We start from the raw sequence: 23,727 nt of genomic DNA, 5'->3' as shown, positions 1-23,727 counted from the left end.
AACACATGGTTCCACTTTCTCTGTTCTTTTATGTTAACATGAAAACAAAGGATGTGAACAAACTCAGTAATTGCAGAGACAAGGAGAAGGGGTAGGATGAAATAAAATATCCTTCTTCCTACTCCCTTTCGGAAATCTTAAATGTAAAAATGTGATGTTCTTTAATGCATCTTTATGAAACATGTTCAAAATAAATAAAACAATTACCATTATCATATGATGTGTGGTGGGGAAAATAAGTGTAAAAAAAGTGGCCACAGAGGGATAGTTTCTCTGCTAAAAATAGAAATACTTAGTGATTACTGGAGGACTGTATGCCAGACTAGCAGGCAGTGTAAAGGATTAGTCTCATGCTGCACTGTGCATTTATACACCCCATTTCTTTTTTGACGCTCAATTTCTGCGCACTGGCACAGAGGGACAAACACACACACGTTTAGGCACCCACCCCCAAACGGGAAAAAAGAAAAATGTTGGCGGGTGAGGCGTCAGCATCACTTCAAAGACAGCTTGATGACAATCCAGCTGGAGTCACACTTCCAAAAGGTCACACATGCACTCACATTTTCTTTCTCTGTCTGGATATATTTGTCTCTAGCACTTGTACGGTCATCCACACTTTAATTAAAAGCTGCAATCAATTTCGACGCATATTAACGCCTCTTAAAGATGTGAGAATGTCATCATAGCGCTCAGATAAAAATAATTAAATAGTCTGAACTGTCAACTAATCTACCCAGGGCACACTGAATGCCAAGATAGGAAGCTTATTCATACCGGTGTGTCAGTTACCTCACAGTGAAGGTGGCAAACGTAGTTGTGGCACAACTTTTGTATTGGTTGGTTACTATAAGCCAAAATAAATACAAATAAATAACTAAGCAACAAAGTTTTCCGAAATAGCTATTTGAATGATTTCCACATGTGAGAACAGCACATGTATGCAGCATTTTTGCTCAGATTTTACATGACTTGTCGTTAGAAACATGCTTGAAGTGAAGTCCAAGCAATCTTGGGTAAAGTGAGTGACACTGCTATGAAGAGTGATAAAAATGAGTGAAATAAATAATATTAAAATGCAGGCTTTTGCCACTGTTTTCCAACAATAACAGCAAGCCCATTTTTACACATGCCAAATATGATTAAGCGTCCGGTTTCTACAGACACTCAACAAAAAGGAGAGAATAAATTTCTGTAAGTCACATTCATTGGGAAGTAACGTGCCATGGCAGCTGTAAAAAAAGGAGGGGATTTTGTTTGAAGGTTGCATAAACAGACTGAGATAAAGGAAAACATCAGGACTGAGGAAATAATCTTGGCAGGGGTGCGTCAAGGCTATCACGGCCATCTTTAATTTGAGGAATGTGCCTCAGGTTCTGTTTATATGTGCACCTATAGTATCACCTTAATGGTGCGTTTGAGGATGACGTGTATTTCATTTTGAAATATGTAAACCAATACAATAAAAATTGATTTTCACCAGCAGGGGTTTGGTTATTTGTTTGTGTCATGCCTACAATTATTGATATATTAACCTGGACTGTTTATGATGATCAGTCTCCTTCTTCTAAGATGCTCCTATCAATTTTTGGTGCCATCAACAACAACAACAGCAACAACAATTAAAAGTGTAAATACAACATGTACTGTATCGACCCAAAAACAAAAAACAATATAAGACTCTGTACAAAGACTTGTAACTTTAGAAAAATATTTTTCAATATCTTTATACAATGACAATTTTTCAGTGACATAAAAACTTATAAAATATATTAAACATATTATATTTATTTGCTTCATTGATCAACATTATCTTAAAATTAGCATTAGAACTTTTAGCCACCTTTTCCAAGCAGATCTCTGTGTCTCTCCGGGTCACACTTGTGTGTGTGCCAGGAAGAAAAGCTCTGACTCGCTTGGGCGCCGCCTGTTTGTTTGCAAGTATAAATATGTAGAACATGAATATAAGACAAACCCTCTTTTTTCAGGCAGAGGTTTACCTTATCTAAGGTCTGTAAGGTATAAAGTACATATTTTACTTGATTTGAGCTATTTTTGTTTTAATGTTGTTCTGGGATTACAGATGTAAACCTCCAGTCTTTTAACATGTATATCTTATATGCTTTTGTTCCTTAATTTGCACTGTCCCCTTGAAATAAACATAAAATTATAATCTTATCCAGTTTGAAGTTAATGCAGGGTCAAAAGCTGTAAATATCATACTAAATTGTAGTAGTTTTGATTGTAACTGTGCATTTGGTATTACCATAAATTTGACATAAAAAGTCATATGGTCATGGCCAAAAATATTGACATGCCAAAGATGCCAATATTTTTGGCCAGGGCTGTATAATTTAGGCTAATTTGGTTGTTTTCCATACAGGCACGGCCAAATTTGGCCACATTGGCATTTTTGGCCAAACACATTGGCATGCCAATATTTTTGGCCATGACAGTATTTATGTCAGACTGTATTCATTTTGCATGTGTAGGACGTTATTATATTTGTATTTTGATTACACAAGAAATTGGTGACTTTTTTTGGAACTTTATTTCTGTGTTCTGCTAATCTTCGGTACACAAGCAATAATTAAAAAAAAAAAAACCTTATACAAGAAGTGAAACCTCACAAAATCACTGCATCGTCTTCAACAAATGTCAGTTATGTGGCATCCCTTTATGCGCGACTGCCAATGTGGCATTTGAAGGCGTTGATGTGTGGGTGTAATGGAAGAGCGGTTTTACCGTGTTCTGGCAGTCGGCGTTGATCAGCTCCAGCAGCTGACTCTCAAAGGCCTCGAGGGACGGCTGAAGGCAGACTGTCAGTCTGTGCAGGGTGAAGGGCAGCATCCTGAGCAGCACAGGTTTCAACAGAGCATCGCCTGTTGACAGCGAAAACCTTGGTATCAGAGTATGTTCATGCCACTTGCATCGTGGGATTTCCTTTTACTGTTTGGAGAGCACTCCAGCTTTATGCATTTGTCCTTTTTCACTAACTTCCATTTCTGATAAATTAGATCCTATATGGATTGCAGCCACATACAAAAATATTGTCTATTAATCTGATACCAAACAGGTTTTGCTGTCCTTGAAGTGATTAAGTATAAAAGACATGGAGTGATTCGGTAAAACAGTCAAGCCAGTACAAGTTAAGTGTGAGCTATTTAAGAAAAGTAAAAAACGTCTTGATATTTGCTTCCATAAAACACTTGCTGTGTGATAGCGGCTTTAGTAGGCATGGACTTCAGAGAGGCTTCAAAAAAATCCCGCTCACTGCTTAAATGTATTGTGTAATGAAATTGTCACTTTTGTTTGCATACCATAAAGCCACCAGAGGAACTATGGTTCAGACTAACATACCGTAAATGCTCCGATGATAGCCAGGCTTTTTTTTATTTTTGTTTGTTTTTTTAACCGAAATGGCCAAGAGGACCGGGCATTAATTGGAAGATTGCACTTAATGATTTGGAGTGCATGTCTGACGATTGGAACTTACCTGCCAACACATGCCATGAAAAATATCTTTGCACGTTAAAAAGCTTTAATTTAATACAGCATTTGAAGAACAAACACTGGGAGTATGGTGAGTTTGAGGCTCACGATGTGGTCATCCGTCAAATGGCAGCTAAAGCAGTCAAAACACTAGACAACACTCACCCGTATGTGTGTGACAGTCAGAAGTAGGCATGTCCAATATTGGCTTTTTTGCCGAAAACCGATATGCTGATATTGTCCAACTCTCAATTTCCGATTCCGATATCAACCGTTACCGATACCGTTATGTGTAACATCAAATATCTTTTTCTTGAGTCAAATTGTTGTAAAGTAACAATACTGTTAAATGAGTACAGTTGTTTTGTTGCCTACTCCACACATCTCTGAGTACATCATTCATGTATTACATATTTTATATAAGAATCCATTTGTGTTTCTTGTGCCTTGATATGTTATTTTTGGAAAGATTTTATTTATTTTTAGTTAAAGTGGGGTTTGTTTAAAATACATGAACTTGCTTATTATTTTGATTGATAACTTTCATGTTCTTATTTTATATTCTTATTGTACTGCATTAAGACTACTATATATACAGTATATACACACTCCTGATCAAAATCTTAAGACCAGTTGAATCCAAGTGAACGGTATCGGCCAATTTCACTCGTGGATGATCAGAATCGGCAGCATCAGTGCATCCCTAATTTTAGCATTACTTTTAAGAAAACCACAATGACAAAATATAGGACTGGACAAAGACACTTTACTTAATTGAGTCACAAAACAATGCAGGTACATTTTGAAATGTTCTATAACTGTATGCATGACCTACAGTAAGTATGATGTTTGTGGAACATTTTTTCCACAAGTTGAAATAAAAACTAAAATGTAGTATTAATACAGCTACCGCTTGGACATTAACACCGCTGCAATTTCGATGGAAATAAAAACACACACCCGAGTAACGCTGAGAACACCGAGGTAGGTTGAATTGCAAGGTTTATAGTGTGCATAAAGCACTTGTACGATTCCAATCCTGCATCGTGAAATGTCACTTCCATATTACGTGTATTATCAGTAACAGTAGCACTGCTATAGTACAGAGTCTGACAGTTCACATCTGGATGACCTGTTCACGAGAGACAGCTTTTCTCTAAGCGAGGAATATTCTCATGTTTTAATATTGCAGGATCATTACGAGATCTTGTGGCACCCCTATAAACAACAATACACACGTGTAACACACGAGTTTCACACCAACAGCTGAGTAGCATTTTGAAGTGCATACTGAGGGCTGTTATGTTGGACAGCTAAATGTTAAACCATTTGTCAACTTCTAAATGTGCCCAAAGATGTTGTAGAATATATAAAAAGCTATGTTTTTACTTTAATTATTTTTTTTTGTTTTTACTTCAATTTTAATTTCAATAATTATGTGGAGTACACAAGAAAGTAGAAAGGAAGACAAAGCTCTCTTTGATCACATAGTCATTCATTAACAAGTACACTACACAACAAAGCAGCAACAGAACCAATGTTGTAATAGCGGTAAGGAGCAATGTACTCAGTCAGCATTAATACTGCTGCTGAGTTCATTGTAAACAGTCAGAAAATGTAACATGCATGAGTTTCATATCAACAGTGGGGTAGCGTGCCTAAAATTTTAAAACATATGCAGAGGTAGATAAAGCTGCTGGATGCTGACCACTCATGATACTTCAAATGCAGCTACTGCCATCTTGTGGAGTTAATAAAACTAAGTCATACTACATTTCTAACTACGTAAGAATAACTCTTCCATTGCTGTGTACACTTCTGTCACTGTCTGTGACCGCAGTGACTCAAATACAGAAATAATTGATCATTTTCATTTGGCTAAAGAGAGCAGCTCTAGCATTGGATGAAACAGTAAAAGTACACAATCGCACCTCTCAGGCACAACAGAAAGAAAATCAACACTGTGATTTTAATCTCTTCGGCAGCAGTAAATGTTGGCACTGAGCATTTGATTGTAGCCATTGTTTCCTGAGGGTTGAGTTGTTCTGAAAGAGTGTGTGAATATTAAGCCAGTGGCTGTGGGTCTTAAAAGGCAGCTTAGTTCTCCACTGCTCACAGATGCAGAACTTGAAGAGCATTAGCCTGTTGCCATACCTTCCACAAGTGATTGCGGCTGAGGAACTCACAGACTTCATAACATTCCCCCTGAGTAACTGACTTCCTGGGCACTTATAGGGATAGTTCGGATTTTTTGACATAAAGTTGGATGAAATCCCCATCAGCAGTGTAGTACATCAACAGTGACTTTTTGTGATTTTTCTGATGCAAATGGATTACTCTTTTGAAAGTGTATTGTTTTGAGGAGCCAAACTCTTTACTTAAACTACGTTCCTCAAGTTGAACACCGGAGAGAGTGGCGATCATTGCTTCTTTGACAACCTCTATCATATCAAGAATTGTGTAGCTCTAAATGAGGCTTCGGTTGCGTTGGGTTTTTAACCGGTCTCGTGAAAAAAGATTGGTGTTTGCACAAAGCTGCCTTTAACTCACAGGCACTTTCTGCTCAGAGTGTGCTGTCCCTAGTTATCATGGTACCTTGTATGTCACGTTGTGAAATGTCTCTCCACATTGTGCCGTTTTTCCGTCGTTCCTTTAGTAAAAAAAACACAACAAAAAACCTCTACCTCCCATTCATCGTTAAAATTATGTTTTCTTTCTTTTTCTGCCATCTTTTTGGGGGCCGGTCATCTCCTCATTTTTGCTACACATACTAGCTTGTTTCCACCATGTTTGTATGATCTCCACAATCGCTACGTTTTGGTCACGCACACAATACTGACCTGTAAGTGTGATTTAAAAAAGAAAAGCAACAACAAAAAAAAAGATGCAGCTCACTGGTAAGTGGCGCTATTTGAACTATTTTAGAACAGGCTGTGGGGGACTCATGTGGTCCTTAGAGTGACTTAGTGCCTGCGGTTACTGTGATGGTGATCCCTGATCTAGTTTGTTTACAGACTCAATGTGTCCACCATCTGAACTATTTATTTTTGGTTTTGATCAGAAAATATCAGTTAGATAAACTTGGAAAGACTTATAATTCTACATGCAGCACTCTGGACCTCAACGTGAAATGATCATTTAAAGGTCAGTTGAGACTTTACCTGTCGGGGAAGCTGCGAGGCCAGGAATGTTCTCATCTCTGGACACAAGGACATTCTCTGGAAGCAGATGCATCACGGGAGCGAATGCAGGATGGCCTTTTAACCCACACTCCAAGTGTGCCCCATTAATAGTCTTCAGAAGATTGCTGTCTGCAAACACCAATTTGAAGACATTTGTCATACACGTTGAATAAAACTGACATGCTTAATACAAATTATACCTGCTTTGAATAAATACGTACAGTACATATGATATTCCACCCATCCAACCAAGGAAGTATTATCCATTTCCTTGGTGTGTCGCAGAGCCATATTTCCAGGTGTGAGTCACCAGACAACATGACATCCAACACACAGACATTTTCATTTTTCAACATTCCATTTGGCTGTCAGCGACCTCGCTGCAATGTTCCCTTACTTGCCAGTATCATTTTCCAGGCCTTTACCGAAATGACAAGCACTCAAATTGGAAAATATTCTCCTCCGTGAAGGCAACGGCGGCATAGATGGGACCCGTGTTATGAGCAATGAGGATGACATTGCCATCTTTCAAGCAGGTCAACCGAAAACACGTGATTCACAACAATCCGCCGCCATTGATACAAGGCACAGACCGTCTGGAAGGTGAGCAAATGGTAGTTGATGTGTCGAGTATACATTGGCTTGCTTCAGGTCTCGATGGCATCACCATGTTTCACTCTGACAGGGGTTAATGATTGCACTTGCGGTAGCATCAGTGACAATCAATACAAGAAGTTGCATTCGCTCCTACAAGGTGAGACGGCAACCTCAAGTGAAAACTGGCGCACAGCACTGCCATGCTGGGGTAATGGGACATCGTGGGTCATAACTGTCAAGGAAAAATACTAAAATAGTATTTAGTGGAGCCCCCACAATCTAAAAAAACAACATCTGTTTTTCCGTGTGTTGGGCTATTTACTAGTCTATGTGCTGCTTTTTTTTTGTTGCAGTTTTATCATAGTTTTTGCGTAATTCTGCTAACTAAATACAGTGAAAGTGAAGTCAGTGAAGTCAGAACACAAGCCGTTGCCTTGGTTGACTTTGAAGCTGCTCTCCTGTAATTCCAAAACAGCTTTTCCTATAGCAAATAATGTAAAATGAATTAAAATGCCCTGCGACGAGTCCAGGGTGCACCGCACCTCTCGACAGGGATAGGCTCCAGCTCACTCGTGACCCTAATATGGGCAAGCTGTATAGAAAACGGATGCACACATGTACTGCCGAGCAGCCAGACCCTCTCCTGTGTAAGACTGAGTTAAATTTGTGGTTCTATGGTTATTAGGGGTGTAATGGTACATGTATTCATATGCAGATTTTCGTTACGGAGCCTTTGGTTCAGAAGAGTACCGGATTCCCACGTTGTACGCATTACAAGTGAAAGACAAAGTGTTTCTCGCGTCATGCATTTATTTATTTATTTGATAATCAAATACAAGTGATCACAAAAAGCCAAGTATTTGTCGCAGGAACGGGAATCCAGACATGCAGGTCACCTATACAAGCCCGAGGAGTGTATATAACTACCGCTGTGAAAGGCGAGGTGTGTAAGCGTGCACAACACCTCCACAAGCGTACAACCCACCCTTTGACTAGTGTGAGTCATGACTAGTTAATAGTACTAAGAAGACAGATCCTGGAGCCGTGCTTTCATTATTTGCTAAACACTTCGCCTTCCTGGTGAAATACGTAAACAAGGGGCATCCAAAGTGCAATGGCTAATTTTTTTATGGGCCCGAGGCACATTGTAGAAACAAAATAAACAAAAAAGAACAAAAAGGCATTATGTAACAAGAAAATGTAATGTTGATACTAAGAACCTTTTTTTTTTAAATTTTCGATACTAACAACGTATCACTAACACCACAAAGATACTTCTGTGGAAAAAGCCCTGACATAACAAGCAAAGACAAGAATGCAAGACAAAAGCAGTGAGCTGGCATTGTTTAACGACAAGCTGGAACTATTAATGCTGCACTTCAGCCAATAAGGAACTTATAGTGTAGTAAAAATAAAATCATTATTCACACTGTTCAAACTCTTATTGTTCTACTTACCTGCATTGTCCCACTTTCCTAAAAAGAAACATTCCAAATCATGATATAGTATATCATATGTATTTATTTTTATTCAAGATTATTATTTACTAGTGATGTGCCGATCGATACTGAAATAGATACCACTTCTGATACCAGCTCTTCATGCTCTGAAATTAATTCAAGGATGGAAGGCCAGTGTCTATCCAGCTGAAGTAGGATGCAGAAGTTTTGTGGCTTCCTCTACCATTAGGCTCATGGAAGACCTTGGCATTCATGGTCAGGCTCTGCGACAGACAGTAAGATCAGTCTCTGAAGCGGCCAAAAGAAGCAGCCAGTGGCTATGGCTCAAGTGCAAAAACCCTTGCTGGGCTCAAAGCAGAGGGGGGCATACCTGACGCCAGGTGTTGCCGATGAGCTCTCTGGAGGTGTCGTGGGCCTATCATCGAAACACCAATGAAAGAGGGTGCCCATCTGACAACCCCGATTAAGTTTGAAACCCACCCCCTTCCGGCTCTTATCCAAGGATTGAGTGTGGGGGGAAGAGGGGAGGCTGAGCAATGTCCCAGGTCGGGATATCACTGATCACCTTCCATGCACTACTCTACTCATGATTGGGCATGGGACGCAAGCTCAGGCTTGGGCCCTTTCCACAGGGAAACGTCACTGAGATTTTTTTTTTGCCGGGTTGAAAAAAAGTCACATCCATACTGTGCTGGAGTAATAAATTGTTGCATCAAGACAGGAACCACTCACTGAGTGAAAACAATGTAATACAAATTATTAATTTATTCAAATTAATCATTTATTAAATTAATAAATTAATTAAATGTCTGATATTCTTTATGCTATGATATGAAATGCACTACTATTTGAAATTTTCAGACACGTTGGGGAGATTTGCACAAAGTATAGGTATCGGATCGGTATCGCCATACCAGTGTGGTTTTTACTCAGTATCAAGTAGGAAATTAACCCTTGATGAAAATGAAACAAACAAATACAGACCTGATCAAAATCTTAAGACTAGTTGAAAAATTGCTAGAATTTGCATTTTGCACATTTGGATCTTAATGAGGTTTTAAGTAGAGCTACAATATGCAAAAACAAGAAGGGGGAGTGAGACAAAAAGCACTTTGAAAAAGTAATTTATTGAAAACAACAATTAAACTCAAATAGGCTGTTTATTAACTGATCAAAAGTTTAAGACCATCGCTCAAAAAATAAGAAAAAAAACTCTCCAAACCAGAACAAAAAATGTTCTCAGTAGGACTCAGTAATGAGTAGCTTCACCGTTCTTGTTAATCACTTCAAAAATTGGTTTGGGCATGCTTGATGTTAGTGTTTCCAGGAGGCTAGTGGGAACATTGCTCCAAGTGGTGAAGTTGGCTTCACAAAGGGCATCAACTGTCTGGAAGTGATGGCCATTTTTATAAACTTCCCTTGCCATCCATCCCCAAAATGTTCTCTATGGGATTTAAATGAGGGGGACATGCAGGATGGTCCAAAAGAGTGATGTTATTCTCCCTGAAGAAGTCCTTGGTCAAGTGAGCATTGTGAACTGCAGCGTTGTCCTGTTGAAAAACCCAGCTGTTACCACACAGACGAGGGCCCTCAGTCATGAGGGATGCCCGCTGCAACATCTGCACGGAACCCGCCGTTTGACGACCTCCAGTGTTCCACTGAATAAAAAAGCACCCCAGATCATGATGGACCCCCTCCACTGTGCCGGGTAGAAAACATCTCAGGTGGGATCTCCTTGTCATGCCAGTAATGTTGGAAGCCATCTGGACCGTCAAGGTTACATTTAAAAAAAAAAAAAAAATAGAATGACTATCTTATTGCTTCCAACCTCAGCAGCAATGGCACACTGCGAGAGGCCTTGCTTATGCAGCTCAACAATCCAACCACGTTCAAATAAAGAAAGTTACTTAGCTTTAACCATCAGGATGGCATGACAGTGTGAATGCCTGACAAAAAAATTGAAATTTTGAGCAGATTTTGGCTTTTATAGCCTGTGGTCTTAAACATTTGATCAGGTGATGAACAACCTACTTCAGTTGTTTTTTTTTTTTGGTTTAAATTACAAGTTCCAAAAGTTTTTTTTATCTCACTTCACTTTTTGTCACCCCTACTTGCTTTACTTTAAGCTCTACTTAAACCTCATTAAGATCCAAATGTGCAAAATTCAAATTGTAGCAATTTTTCAACGGGTTTTAAGATTGTATCTTAAGTGTATTTTAATATCGAGGTTCTTGCGTAATGAACTGTGAGGGCGCTGCACCTTTACACCCCTAGTGGCTACGTCATACATTTCCATGGTATCCTTTTCTGACACAACATACATGATAACACTCTAAAATATGTCAAATCAATTCTAAGACGTGATAAATTTGTGAAAATAGAAGCAAAATAACATTTGAGGGTTTGGATCTGAAGAATCTTTATAACACATGAAACAGGAACAAGCACCAAACAAAACTGACAATTAAACAACTATATTATGTATGTACCTTTCAGTACAGTATTATTTGTACAGTGGATACCTGTACATTCACGGCCCCACAAATTTGCAGATTTTCAGTAAATATATGTTGTTTGTTTTCTTCTCCTAAAATAAAAATTCTCCTAAAAGGCTGTTATTCCACAGAATAATATAGAATAATATATCTATTTTGAGCACAGGGCTTGCTCCGTCTGCTCCAAATCCTCCTGCTATCTGGATGTTGACGTTCTCCAATGATTTTGGATCAACATTTGCAAAAATAGTGACTGTTGGAATTATTACGTTAGATTACTTGCCATTGTTCACTGACGACAGAAGCTAACAAGCTAAATGTTAAATGCCCAATCCAGATATAAGCCCTAAATATGCCTGAAATAACTCTTATTAAAAACATTTAAAACATTTTAACATGTATAGGTGTATAGGTAAAATTTTACATAACATTTTTAACCAAAAATCCGCAAATTTGCAGGACTGTGAATGCTGAATCTGAAATGTGCAGGGATTCACTGTACAGAACTACTACAGTATGTGTTTTACTCCCCTGCCTCTGCTTTCTTTTTTCACTCTCGCCAAATGTGGACAACAGCTGAGTTGACTCTGCAACAAAGCTTCTTACCTGCCTTACAAACAACCCAATGGTATAAAAGAGAGAACGGTAGCTCAGTAGGCATCAAATAGAACTTCCTTGGCACAGATGATGCCCAGTTGTCGACAACTTTTTCATCATTTATTTCTTGTTATTCATTATGCATCGAGCTCAGGTATCTCTCAGATGCTGTGTGCACAGATTAGAAAACTATCCCCCCACAAAAATAATTTGTACGGCTTTAGTGAGCAGCGGTTTATGTGGCGCCTCAGAATCAGCTGAGCAGCAGCTTGGCAGAAGATGTGAAAGAGAAGGGGAATTGAAGTAGAAAAAAAGAGTGGATGGCGGGTGGTAAATGGCTCAGCATCAAATAAATAGTAGCAGTGTTTTTTGGGAGAAGGTTTAGTAGGGGAAGAAGAAAGTAATAGTAGGCCTGTCACAATAACAAATTTTGCTGCTAATTTCTGCTAATTGTGCTACAAATTATCGTCAATAATCAATGTTATTTTTTTAGTTATTTTTTTCATTATTGTAATGCGAAGTGTACTTCACATTTGAACCACTAGATGGTACTCAAGTATAGTGTAACTGTGTGCGCCACATTAGTAAGACACAGAAATTGTCTGGACGTATTGTGGCATTCATGAGTCGGTGAGGAAGAGGTAACTCTTTATTTTGCAAGCAGAGTAACAACAGAGTTCACAATGAACTTAAGCCCATTGAAATCACGGCAGGTCACCACTCCACATACCAGTCTTACTCACGGTATGATAAAAGAAAGAGCTACAACATTACACAGGAATGCAATAGGAAGATAACAACAGACAAGACACTATGAACGAAGAATGCCGAACAATAACCAACAGCTTTGTGAGCTCTAAACATGTAGCTTAGCAGCCATTTACAACAACAGTCAGCAAAGCTTGCTGGGAAACAGGAAGTGCTCCAAACAACACTACAATATGCTGTAATCGTATTGAATGGTTGCATTTCTTTTGCAGTGTAGCGAGCGACACTGTCTAAGCGCGCACCATTTTGCACTGTGTTGTTTATATTTGCAGAGTAAACGTTAACTGTCAGGATGAAGGCTCCACTGCCCGAGCAACTCCATCAGTAGTTTTCTGTCCGTGAAATATCAGGTTACGATACTGTTGCTGCAATTCTATGCATTACAACAACTATACAACATACCGACATGACTGTTCAAATACTGTGGTGTGAAAAAGTGTTTGCCCCCTTACTGATTTCCTTTTTTTTCCATGTTTGTCACTTAAATGTTTCAGATCATCAAATAAATTTAAATATTAATCACTGACAACACAACTGAACACAAAATGTAGTTTTTAAATGAAAGTTTTTATTATTAAGGGAGAAAAAAATCCAAACCTACACAGGCCTGTATGAAAAAGTGATTGCCTCCCCCCCCTGTTAAAATAACTTAACTGAGATTAACTGCGATCTATCAGTTTGGAAAAGGTTATAAAGCCATTTCTAAAGCTTTGGGACTCCAGCGAACCACAGTTAGGGCCATTATCCACAAATGGCAAAAACATGGAACGGTGGTGAACCTTCCCAGTAGTGGCCTACCAACCAGAATTACCCCAAGAGCGCAGCGACTACTCATCCAAGAGGTCACAAAAGACCCCACAACAACATCCAAAGAACTGCAGGCCTCACTTGCCTCAGTTAAGGTCAGTGTTCATGAATCCACTATAAGAAAGACACTGGGCAAAAATGGTCTGCAAGGCAGAGTTCCAAGACGAAAACCACTGCTGAACAAAAAAAACATTAAGGCTTGTCTCAATTTTGCCAGAAAACATCTTGATGAACCCCAAGGCTTTTGGGGAAAAACTCTGTGGTCTGATGAGACAAAAGTTGAACTTTTTGGAAGGTGTCTGTCCCATTACATATGGCGTAAAAGTAACACCACATTTTAAAAAAAACAACATCATACCAGCAGTAAAATATGGTGGTGGTAGTGTGATGGTCGGGAGCTATTTTGCTGCTTCAGGACCTGGAAGACTTGCTGTGATAAATGGAACCATGAATTCTGCTGTCTACCAAAAAATCATGAAGAATGTCCAGCCATCTGTTTGTGGCCTCAAGCTGAAACAAACTTGGGTTTTGCAGCAAGAAAGTGATCCAAAACACAACAGCAAGTCCACCTAGGAATGGCTGAAGAAAAACAAAATGAAGACTTTGAACCGGCCTAGTCAAAGTCGTGACTTGAATCCTATTGAGAAAAAAGGATAAAAAGGCGGTTCATGCTCCAAAACCGTCCGATGTGGCTGAATTACAACAATTCTGCAAAGATGAATGGGCTAAAATTCCTCCAAAGCCCTGTAAGAGAATCATTGCAAGTTATCACAAACGCTTGCAGTTGTTGCTGCTGTTGAGGGTGACCCAACCAATTATTAGGTTAGGGGGGCAATCATTTTTTTCAGATAGGGTCATGTAGGTTTGGATTTTGTTTTCTCCTTTTATAAAAAAAAGTCTCATTTAAAAACTTCATTTTGTGTTCAGTTGTGTTGTCATTGACTAACATTTAAATGTGTTTGATGATCTGAAACATTTAAGTGTGACAAAAGAAAAAGAAATCAGGTAGGGGGCACATACCCATGTACACACCACTGTATGCACATAACATGCATAAACATTCACAAGTCAGTGACATGGAAGTGTTTATTTAGAGTGTCCTTTGAACACTGTATGATTGCCCTCTGATGGTAATGCATAAAATCTCCTCTTTGACCTCTTGTTTGCTCTCCTTGAATTTGCCGATGTTTCTATGCAGAAAACAAGTCTCTGTGGATGCAACGCTGATGTACATGTGAACACTGCAAAGTTTGTTGACGTGACTTATACCGCAAAACTCTTTCAGGCGTAAACAAAGTACATACACTGTTTAAAGCTCTGATGGCACAAGGGAGTAAATACCCGTACGTAGGCTGACATTCCATAATCGCTTCTTTTTTTTGCCAAGTTTCTACTTGTGTTCTCATGAGAATCTAGTTGGAAATCTTGCGGCTCCTGAAGCACTATTTTGGGTTTACTTTGGATTAGTTTCCTGCAACATAAACTACTACTATTACTATTACTATTTCCACAAAGTATGATTCATTATCAATAAATGGAATATTGTCAAAGTTAAAGCATAGAAAACCTTTTTATAAGATTCAAGATTCAAGAGTTTTATTGTGATATGCACAGTAAAACTGGTAGTTCTGCTATGCAATGAAATTATTTTTCTGTTCATTCTCCCAAAAAAGAAAGAAAGAAAAACAGAATTATAACTTACCAAATACAATTTTTACCATTATTAGAGCACCGTAAACATGAAATAACATCCCTATAGTCATCTTTAAACTTATACATGTATTATTCTTTGTTTACAACCCATTGCTCAACTGTAATGAGCAGGCTACGGGATCACAGCAGGGACACAAGTTACGGCCGCTGCTAGCATAGCAGGCTACCGAGCTAACTACTTAGCCTCTCCAATTTATTTATTCTAAACTTAAGAAAGTGTTTCAAGCAGAGTGGGGAAGAAAAACAAAGTAAGAAGTTAAAAGCTTGCCACTTCCACACGGAATGGTATGAGTTCTAGGTCGTGCAGGACATACCCTGGCTGACTACATGCAGTGAGAAGGTAATCAAATATAATGTCATTTAACATTAATGAAATAACTTATAGCAAATAACTTCCATCCATCCATCCCGGTCCAGGTCGCAGGGGCAACAGTCTCAGTAGGTAAGTCCAGACTTCCCGGTCTCCAGCCACGTCTTATCGACACCAAGGCGTTCCCAGGCCAGATGTGAGACATAATCCCTCCAGCGTGTCCAAGGTCTGCCCCGGGGTCTTCTCCCGTCGGGGCACGCCCAGAACACCTCACCAGGGAGGCGTACGGGAGGCATCCAGGAATACTAGATGCCCAAGCCACCTCAACTGGCTCTTCTCGATGTGAAGGAGGAGCGGCTCTACTCTCTCCTGGATGACCAAGCTCCTCACCCTATCTCTTAGGGTGAGTGCAGCCACCCTACAGAGGAACTCATTTCAGCCGCTTGTATTTGCAACCTTGTTCTTTTGGTCATGACCCAAAGCTCATGACCACAGATGAGAGTTGGAACAAAGATCGACCAGTAAATTGAGAGCTTGGCCTTCCAGCTCAGTTCTCTATTCACCCCAAATTTTTAGAATTTTGATTAGGAATGTATTTTCTAAAATTAATATAAAAATAATAATGTAATAATTTTAACACCAAGGAAGTAAGTCATACATTATCAAATCCATCCATCCATCTTCTATGCCGCTTATCCTCATTAGGGTCGCGGGTATGCTGGAGCCTATCCCAGCTGACTTCGGGCGAGACTTGTCGCCAGCCAATCGCACGGCACAAAGAGACAAACATGAATGTTTTTGGAATGTGGGAGGAAACCGGAGTACCCGAAGAAAACCCACGCATGGGGAGAACATGCAAACTCCACACAGAGATGCCCAACCGAGATTCAAACCCAGATTTTCCGGATCTCCTGACTGTGTGGCCACTAGGCCACCGTGCAGCCTTACATTATCAAATGCCAAGGAGAAATGTTAATTAAAAAAAAAAAAAAACTTTCCAGGAAAGCTTCTATCAAAATGTTAGGGTTGTTTTTACATACGATTTACATCCGGATGTGTTAATTTAATTCCGTGTTAGAAACCAATTTAATTTGCTAGATATCATGGTATAATGAAAACCCTGTTCTAATTCAGAGGCGCAATATTTTTCAAACTAATGTTGGAGAAAGTGAATAAAAGATGATCATTTCAGCCTCCAGGATATGTTTTCCATCATAATTCTTTAACACGAGACATGAATGACCACTAAAAGAAAATGCATGTCTCTCATCCAGCAGCGCAAATGACTTTTAGATACAATTCTTGCCTGACTCCAATAAATTCTCCCTTCAAAAGACTTCATGTCAAACGTTGTGTGTGTCTCCGTCACACAAATGGAGAAAAAAAATAATATTTTTGACCATAAAAGGGGTAAAACACCAAAAGTGTCAGCCAGCAGTGTGCCACTTGAAACAGAACAGCATCGTTACTAACTATACAGCGATCCGTGTGGTTAATAATTCAACTGGTGTAAAAGTCCGTTTGAAAGAAGTGTTTCTAATATTCATGTGACATGATCGCCAAGACGGGAACCCTGTGCTCTCACTGTGCACATTGCTATTCATACTGCAAAGCGCTACTGTGTTTGGTAATTTATAGGCTTTCTTTTAACACAGTGAGGACATACTGTATTTAAACTACCATGAGCTTCAACAGGTTTTGGACTCAAATGCTTAATCCTTCTTACTGTGACACTTACAGTACATTAATAACACATTGTAACCTTTTAAACTGCTTGCTCCAATGGAAAAACCAATAGCTTAAAAGAAAACACTTATTTTTGGAATTTTGCCCATCATCCACAATTCTTATGTGAGACATGAACACAGGTCTATCTCTCTTCTGTGCATTCTAAGTAGAAAAAAACTGCTAGCACAAGGCAGCTAACAATGGACGTAATGGGACACACCTAGCCTGCCTGTAGAGCCCTCTATGAAAACTCCAACATTTCATCGTTTTATATACTGTACATTCTGTGACCATGTAGTAGCAGGTACAGTCATGATAACATGTAGTACTTACAGTGTTTTGGTCATTTTAAATAGGAGTGTCACAAGATCCTGTGTCACAAGATGTCGCGAGATTAAAACATGACAACATTTCTCAGTCAAAAAAAAATGTAAACATTGATAATAAATAAATTAATTAATACACAATAAACCAAACTCGAGCAATTTTGCCGGCCTCAATATATTGCCATGTGCATGCGTGTCTGTTTTTCTCGTATTTCTCCTCCAAACAGGCAGGAAGAGTGTTCACTCTCTGCATTGGCACCCTCGGCACCTTCCACAGAACAAGAGCATGAACGGAGTGATTAGTAGATTAGTAGATTAGTAATATTTTTGCATTGTACTTTTCTGAAAAGTAATGTTAAAATCTTGTCTCTTCTCTTTCTCATCGACCCAATCTCATGTATTGTTTCGTCTCGTGAACTGAGTGTCTCGTGACACTCCTAATTTTAAGCTTCCTTCCTGGGCGCATTGATTTCACAGAGCCCAGAGCAATGAACACTTTTACCGTCAACAACAGCATAGAAAGAGCATTTGCTCTCACTAATCATGGCAGACTTTGTGAGAGCCGATGACGACTACTACATTTTAATTTTACTCCCTCCCAGGCATAGAATAACGTTGCTGGGTGCTCGACAGATCCGGCTATACTGTAGTGAAACACTAAGCCATTCTCATAGTGTTAGCATGTAGCACTAGTGCTAAAAGTTTCATTGACTAAATAAAGCCATAATGAAATCACCTAAAATGTCCACTCTCACTGGGATGCCGACTGGTGGGATGGCTGCATCTTTCAACACAAGACTTGGGCTTCCCGTTGAGCTAGTGAATTCAATTTAAACTAACAGGCAATGCAGCAACTCCATTGGCTTACGTTACCTCTCGTTAGTAGTGATGTGCAGATTGTTACTGAAATATCGATACCTACGATACCAGCTCTTTAGGCCCAAAAATCACTTTCTTAAATCAAAATATCAATCATTTGATACATCAGTCATTTGAGATAATGTATATCATTAACAGGAACACTGTGTAAAGTAACAAAATTATTTAGACCTTGTCTAAATTATATGTAGTTGTCAAAAAATATATATATATCAATTCCTCTGATGTCTTATATTGTTTATTTTATGAGCTATGCTATGATTTGAAATACGCTACTTTTTAAAATGCACCCAACATGCACTCACAACACCTCACGCCACTATCGAATAGTGATGTGCAGTACCACTGTTCCATATATATATATATATATAAATCAAATAAATATATAAATCATTAAAAAAAACTTTTAAAAGTCAATTTTACACATTGTCCATCTAGGAAATTGAATAAAATGCTTATTCTTCCACAGTGTCCACTCATTTTACATTGACTCGGTTAACTCTATCTAGCCTTCCAGTATCCTTCGTATCATGTCATGTCGCCATCATTAGCAGTCTTTCTGGATGAATGCAGGCATGAGGACAAACACAGATATTTATTGTAAAAGAAATGTAAAAAAAAAAGCTCTCTTACAGTCAACGGTGTCCTTCAGCAGTGGGTGAAGAAGAATTCTTGGTGATCCATGGAGTAGATACAGTCTATAGGTTGAACAACAATAGAACAATGAACGAATGCCCTATACCCTAGGTACCCCAGAGGTATGCCAGTTGGAATAGGGAGCACGTGAATAAAAATCAAAAACAATTATCGCTCAATGTGAGTAGGGAGTGGGGAGCCCCCCTAAAATTAGGCATTAGCATTGGTTGTGAATAATCAATATATGATTACTTATCTATTTATCAGTGCTCATGTGAAACGTTATCAAAATGTGTCCCGGAATTACTTTAAATTAAGTAATTAATTAATTATGTTCAATATTTCAAGATCAGATAAAAAGGTGCATGCTTTTTACATGTCCAGGAGGAGTTGATACATGGCTTCAGGTCAAATGTCTGAAAGGGTATACAACTGCAAAAAGTTTGGGGACCACTGCCCAATACTGTTGTCCAAAAACAGGGAATTGGCATGTTTGCACTTATGTTTAAAACCTGTGCATGTCATCCTAAAATTACTGTATTTGCCAGAGTACAGGGCTGGTACCCTAGCAAAACCTAGTCTTATATTCAGGCTCTAGAGATTTATACATGCAAACCAACAATTGTGCCAAACTGCTCCCCAATCGAGTCACCACTTTTCTTAATGTCACTCACAGACACCAGTGACCTGGAGAGATGCTGTCACTACACAGGGACCCGTCAATGAAGCACAGTCATCAAAAAACTGTCAATCAACTAATGGTGATGGTAATGGTTTAATTTTATTTGAGCATGCATACAAGTTACAATGGAATACATCACATACAGTAATTCACTTCACAGTTCCACATGTCCAAAAGGAGTAGAAAGAAGCAAAGCTTATTTAATCCTACCCCCCATCCGTTCCACATCGTATGCAGTGCATTTATTCTCTACTAGTATTCCATGTGCGATTTTTTAATACATCAAAGAATGATAAGGTAATGTCTTCTTGGCTAGGCTTCGCGAACGAAGATTTTAGGGGCATTGACCACGTCTAGCACAGGCGCGCTGGTGCCTGACGAGGTCGATTCGTGACAGGCACACTCGGCCACAGCGGGGGCAGGGGAATGACGAATCTGGAGCTGGTGCTATGACTGCACGGTTCATTCTCCTACTGCGCTTCTCTTCGATGGCAGCCCTACGGTTGCGCTCAAAGAAGGAGACTGACTGGTGGACAGCGCGCCACCAAGCCCCTCCACCGTTGCAACCATACAGCATTCAAAGTCACATGTGGTCAGCTTCTTCTGTTTTTCTGACCACTGTCGATGGTCGATGTGGCAGGTAGACAGGGATTTTTTCAAAGAGTCTTTGTACCTCTTCTTTGGTCCTCCCCTGTCACGGTGCCCAGTGGAGAGTTCACCATAGAGGACGATCTTGGGTAGGCGGTGATCCTCCATTCTGGAGACGTGCCCTGCCCAGCGTAGCTGCGTTTCCATAAGCATGGCCTCGATACTGGTGATCCCCGCTAGTTGAAGTACTTCAGTGTTTGTGATGTAGTCACTCCAGTGAATGCTGAGGATGGAACGGAGACACCGTTGGTGGAAACATTCCAGGAGTCGTAGGTGGTGTCTGTAAGTGACCCATTGCTCGGAGCCGTAAAGGAGGGTGGTTAGTACCACAGCTCTGTACACGCTGATCTTTGTGGCTTTCTTCAGGTGTTTGTTGTTTCAGACACGACTATGGAGTCTGCCGAAAGCACTGCTTGCCTTTGCCAGTCTGTTGTCCACCTCTTTGTCGATTCTTGCATCGGAGGAGATGATGCATCCCAGGTAGGTGAACTGTTGGACTGCCTTCAGATTTGTCTCACCAACTGTAATGTGTGGTGGACAGTAGGCTTCCTGGGGGGCGGGCTGATGGAGAACCTCTGTCTTCTTCAGACTGACTTCGAGACCGAAGAGCTGGGATGCCCCTGCGAAGCGAGATGTTACACGTTGCAGGGCAGTCTATGTGTGGGTTACGAGGGCGGCATCGTCAGCAAAGAGTAACTCCCGAATCAGTTTCTTGGTGTGGGCCTGTAGGCGTCGTAAGATGAACAGGCTACCATCAGTGCGGTATCGAATGTAGATGCCATCTTCGTCACCGAGGTCATCCGTGGCCCGTTGAAACATCATGCTGAAGAAGATAGTGAAGAGAGTTGGTGCGAGGACGCAGCCTTGCTTCACGCCATTGATGATCGGGAAAGGTTCCGAGAGGTCCTTGCTGTTTCTGACCTGACCACGCTGATCTTCATGCAACTGCATAACCATGCTGAGGAACTTTGGGGGACAGCCAAGACGCTCCAGGATCTGCCACAGGCCTTTTTTGCTCACGGTGTCAAAAGCCTTTGTCAGGCCTACAAAGGTGACATATTGACCCTCGTTTTGTTCACGCCATTTTTCTTGGAGCTGTCTGAGCACGAAGACCATGTCAGTGGTACCTCTGCTTGCTCTGAAGCCGCACTGGCTCTCTGGGAGGTGGAGTTCGGCCACGGCTGGTACCACCAGTCTGTTGAGGAGAACTCTTGCTAGGATTTTGCCCGTGTTGGAGAGGAGCGTTATACCCCGGTAGTTCCATGTGTGATTTTTTAATACATCAAAGAATGATAAGGTAATGTAACAATATGATGTAATTTTGTACTATGTAATAATTAACATTTTTCACAATAAATATAATAATCAGTATAATAATAAATACATAATAATAAATACAGACAAACATAACAAAACAAGTTCAAGACTCTTCTTCCTTGTATTTAGCAAACATCAACTGCTTGTATTGTTTCTTGAATTTGCTCATCTTGGTGCATTGTTTGATTTCCTTACTCAATCCGTGACATAATTTAATTCCACATACTGAAATGCTGTGGGTTTTTAGTGTTGTTCTCACGTACAAGTGTTTCAAGTTTAGTTTTTCCCTATGATCATATTTCTCCTCTCTTGACAAATCAGCGAATTTTAATCTTTGTGATTTTAAAAATAAGGGATTTGTATGTTCTCTATACGTGCCATTATGAATTAACCTCACTGATCTTTTTTGCATTACATTTAGTGTGTGAAGATTGCTTTTATAGTTACTACCCCATATCTCCACACAATACGTTAGATATTGTAATCCCAGTGAACAGTAAAGAGTGTGGAGTCATTCTTGATCAAGATAAAATTTTGCTTTATTCAATATTGAAGTATGTCTCGCCACCTTTATGTTGTATATTTTATATCTGAGATTTCCAGCTCATTATTTCATCGATTATGATCCCCAGAAATTTTTACAATTATTGACAATGTCAGTGAATTCCTTTTTTGTTACACCAGTGAGAAACATAGAATTAGGATTCCTATCTGTGGTTTCATTCCTTTCCTCCTTTGTCCAGAATTTTGGAATTTCTTCTTCCAATTTTGGTACAAAATTGACAAAGTAGTTATTAAACATTTGCAGTACCTCATTCATATCATCATTATTCATATTTCCAAACATAAAATAATGAGGGTAGTCTGCTTTCTTAGCGCTGCTCCTGAGAATACTATTTAAAATGCCCCAAGTTGCTCTAAAGTTATTTTTATTCTTATCTAATAATTGATTATAATAGACATTTCTCGCCAGGGACAGTTCTTATCATAGAGCTCCATATAAGTGTTTTGAAAGTGTTCATATGCTTCATCCACATCTTTTGCACTGTAGACACTCATCTTTGTTCTTCTAGATCTTTCCTGAAAAGTGTTGACGCTATCCTCTGTGCATAGTCTTTGAAAAGTATTTTTGGCCCCCATCTGTATTTTATTATAATGTTCATTGTAAATTGTAAACACTGGAAGATGATGTCGTTGATTAGCAGGCCACTAGCTGTGTTATTATCAAAGTCACTGGTGAATATATTATCGATAAGTGTGGCAGAGTGGTCTGTTATTCTGCTTGGTCTGGTGATTTCCGAAAATAGACTCAATTATTGTATCTATGAAGTCATCTATTTCCTTGTACTTATGTGGATTCAGATCAATATTGAAGTCTCCACATATAAAAATTGTCTTTTGACCAATGTCTGTAAAGATTGTTTTAATCCAATCCTCAAACATTCCAACGCTTGACTTTGGAGTTCTATATAAACAATTTATTAACACATTTTTTTCTTTTTTCTTTACAGATTTCAATGGTTATACATTCCAAGATGTTATCAATAGCAAATGACATATCCTTTACCATTTCATAGTTCAGATGTTTGTCCACATATACAGTCACTCCTCCTCCACTTGTATTATTCCGATTTATACAGGTCATTTCATAACCTTCCGGCTCAAACTCCATACCTTTGTTACCATTAATCAAAGTTTCCGGGATTGTGATTACTTTGAAGGGGTCCTTGAATTGATTCAAATATTGTTTGATGTCGCTATAGTTCGCATACATGCTTCTGCTGTTTATGTGGATAATTGACAACTTATTGCTGATATAAAGATTATTGTTGTATTGCTCCTCCGTAAAATAACAAGTCATTTGTGATGTGAGAAAAAAAAATTGTGTCCGGATCTTTTTCTTTTTCCAATTTGTGATCTGTCAAACAAAAGGTGTCAAATTGTAGATCTTCTTGAGGCATATTAATGACATTAGAGCTGTTTACCTTTTCCATGTTGGCATGGTCCTCAGTATTTATCCAGATCCTTGATGGCTTTGACAACAAGAACTCTGACCTCTGGTCCTCCATTTAACTTGATGAAGATTTTGC

At 39.3% G+C, this 23,727-nt stretch overlaps 1 protein-coding gene across 12 annotated transcripts in view; it reads right to left on the bottom strand.

Annotated features, from left to right (window-relative positions):
- The window catches only part of LOC129170635 (nephrocystin-4-like), a 270,848-nt gene that overhangs the window by 196,992 nt on the left and 50,129 nt on the right, over positions 1-23,727 (bottom strand). For all 12 annotated transcript variants that reach the window (XR_008566724.1, XR_008566725.1, XM_054758947.1 and 9 more), the window contains 3 exons: positions 18,988-19,052; positions 6,654-6,803; positions 2,746-2,882 (listed from right to left, as the gene is read on the bottom strand). Coding sequence is in view for 10 of the 12 variants with exons in the window: in XM_054758947.1 (XP_054614922.1) it covers positions 2,746-2,882; positions 6,654-6,803; positions 18,988-19,052 (352 nt within the window). In the remaining 2 variants the exon portion in view is untranslated. The remainder of the gene's footprint in view (positions 1-2,745; positions 2,883-6,653; positions 6,804-18,987; positions 19,053-23,727) is intronic.

This window comes from Dunckerocampus dactyliophorus, chromosome 1, assembly GCF_027744805.1.
Source record: "Dunckerocampus dactyliophorus isolate RoL2022-P2 chromosome 1, RoL_Ddac_1.1, whole genome shotgun sequence".
NCBI lineage: Eukaryota > Metazoa > Chordata > Actinopteri > Syngnathiformes > Syngnathidae > Dunckerocampus > Dunckerocampus dactyliophorus.
The sequence above is the reverse complement of the archived record's forward strand: the minus strand, read 5'-3'. Positions and strand labels throughout refer to the sequence as shown.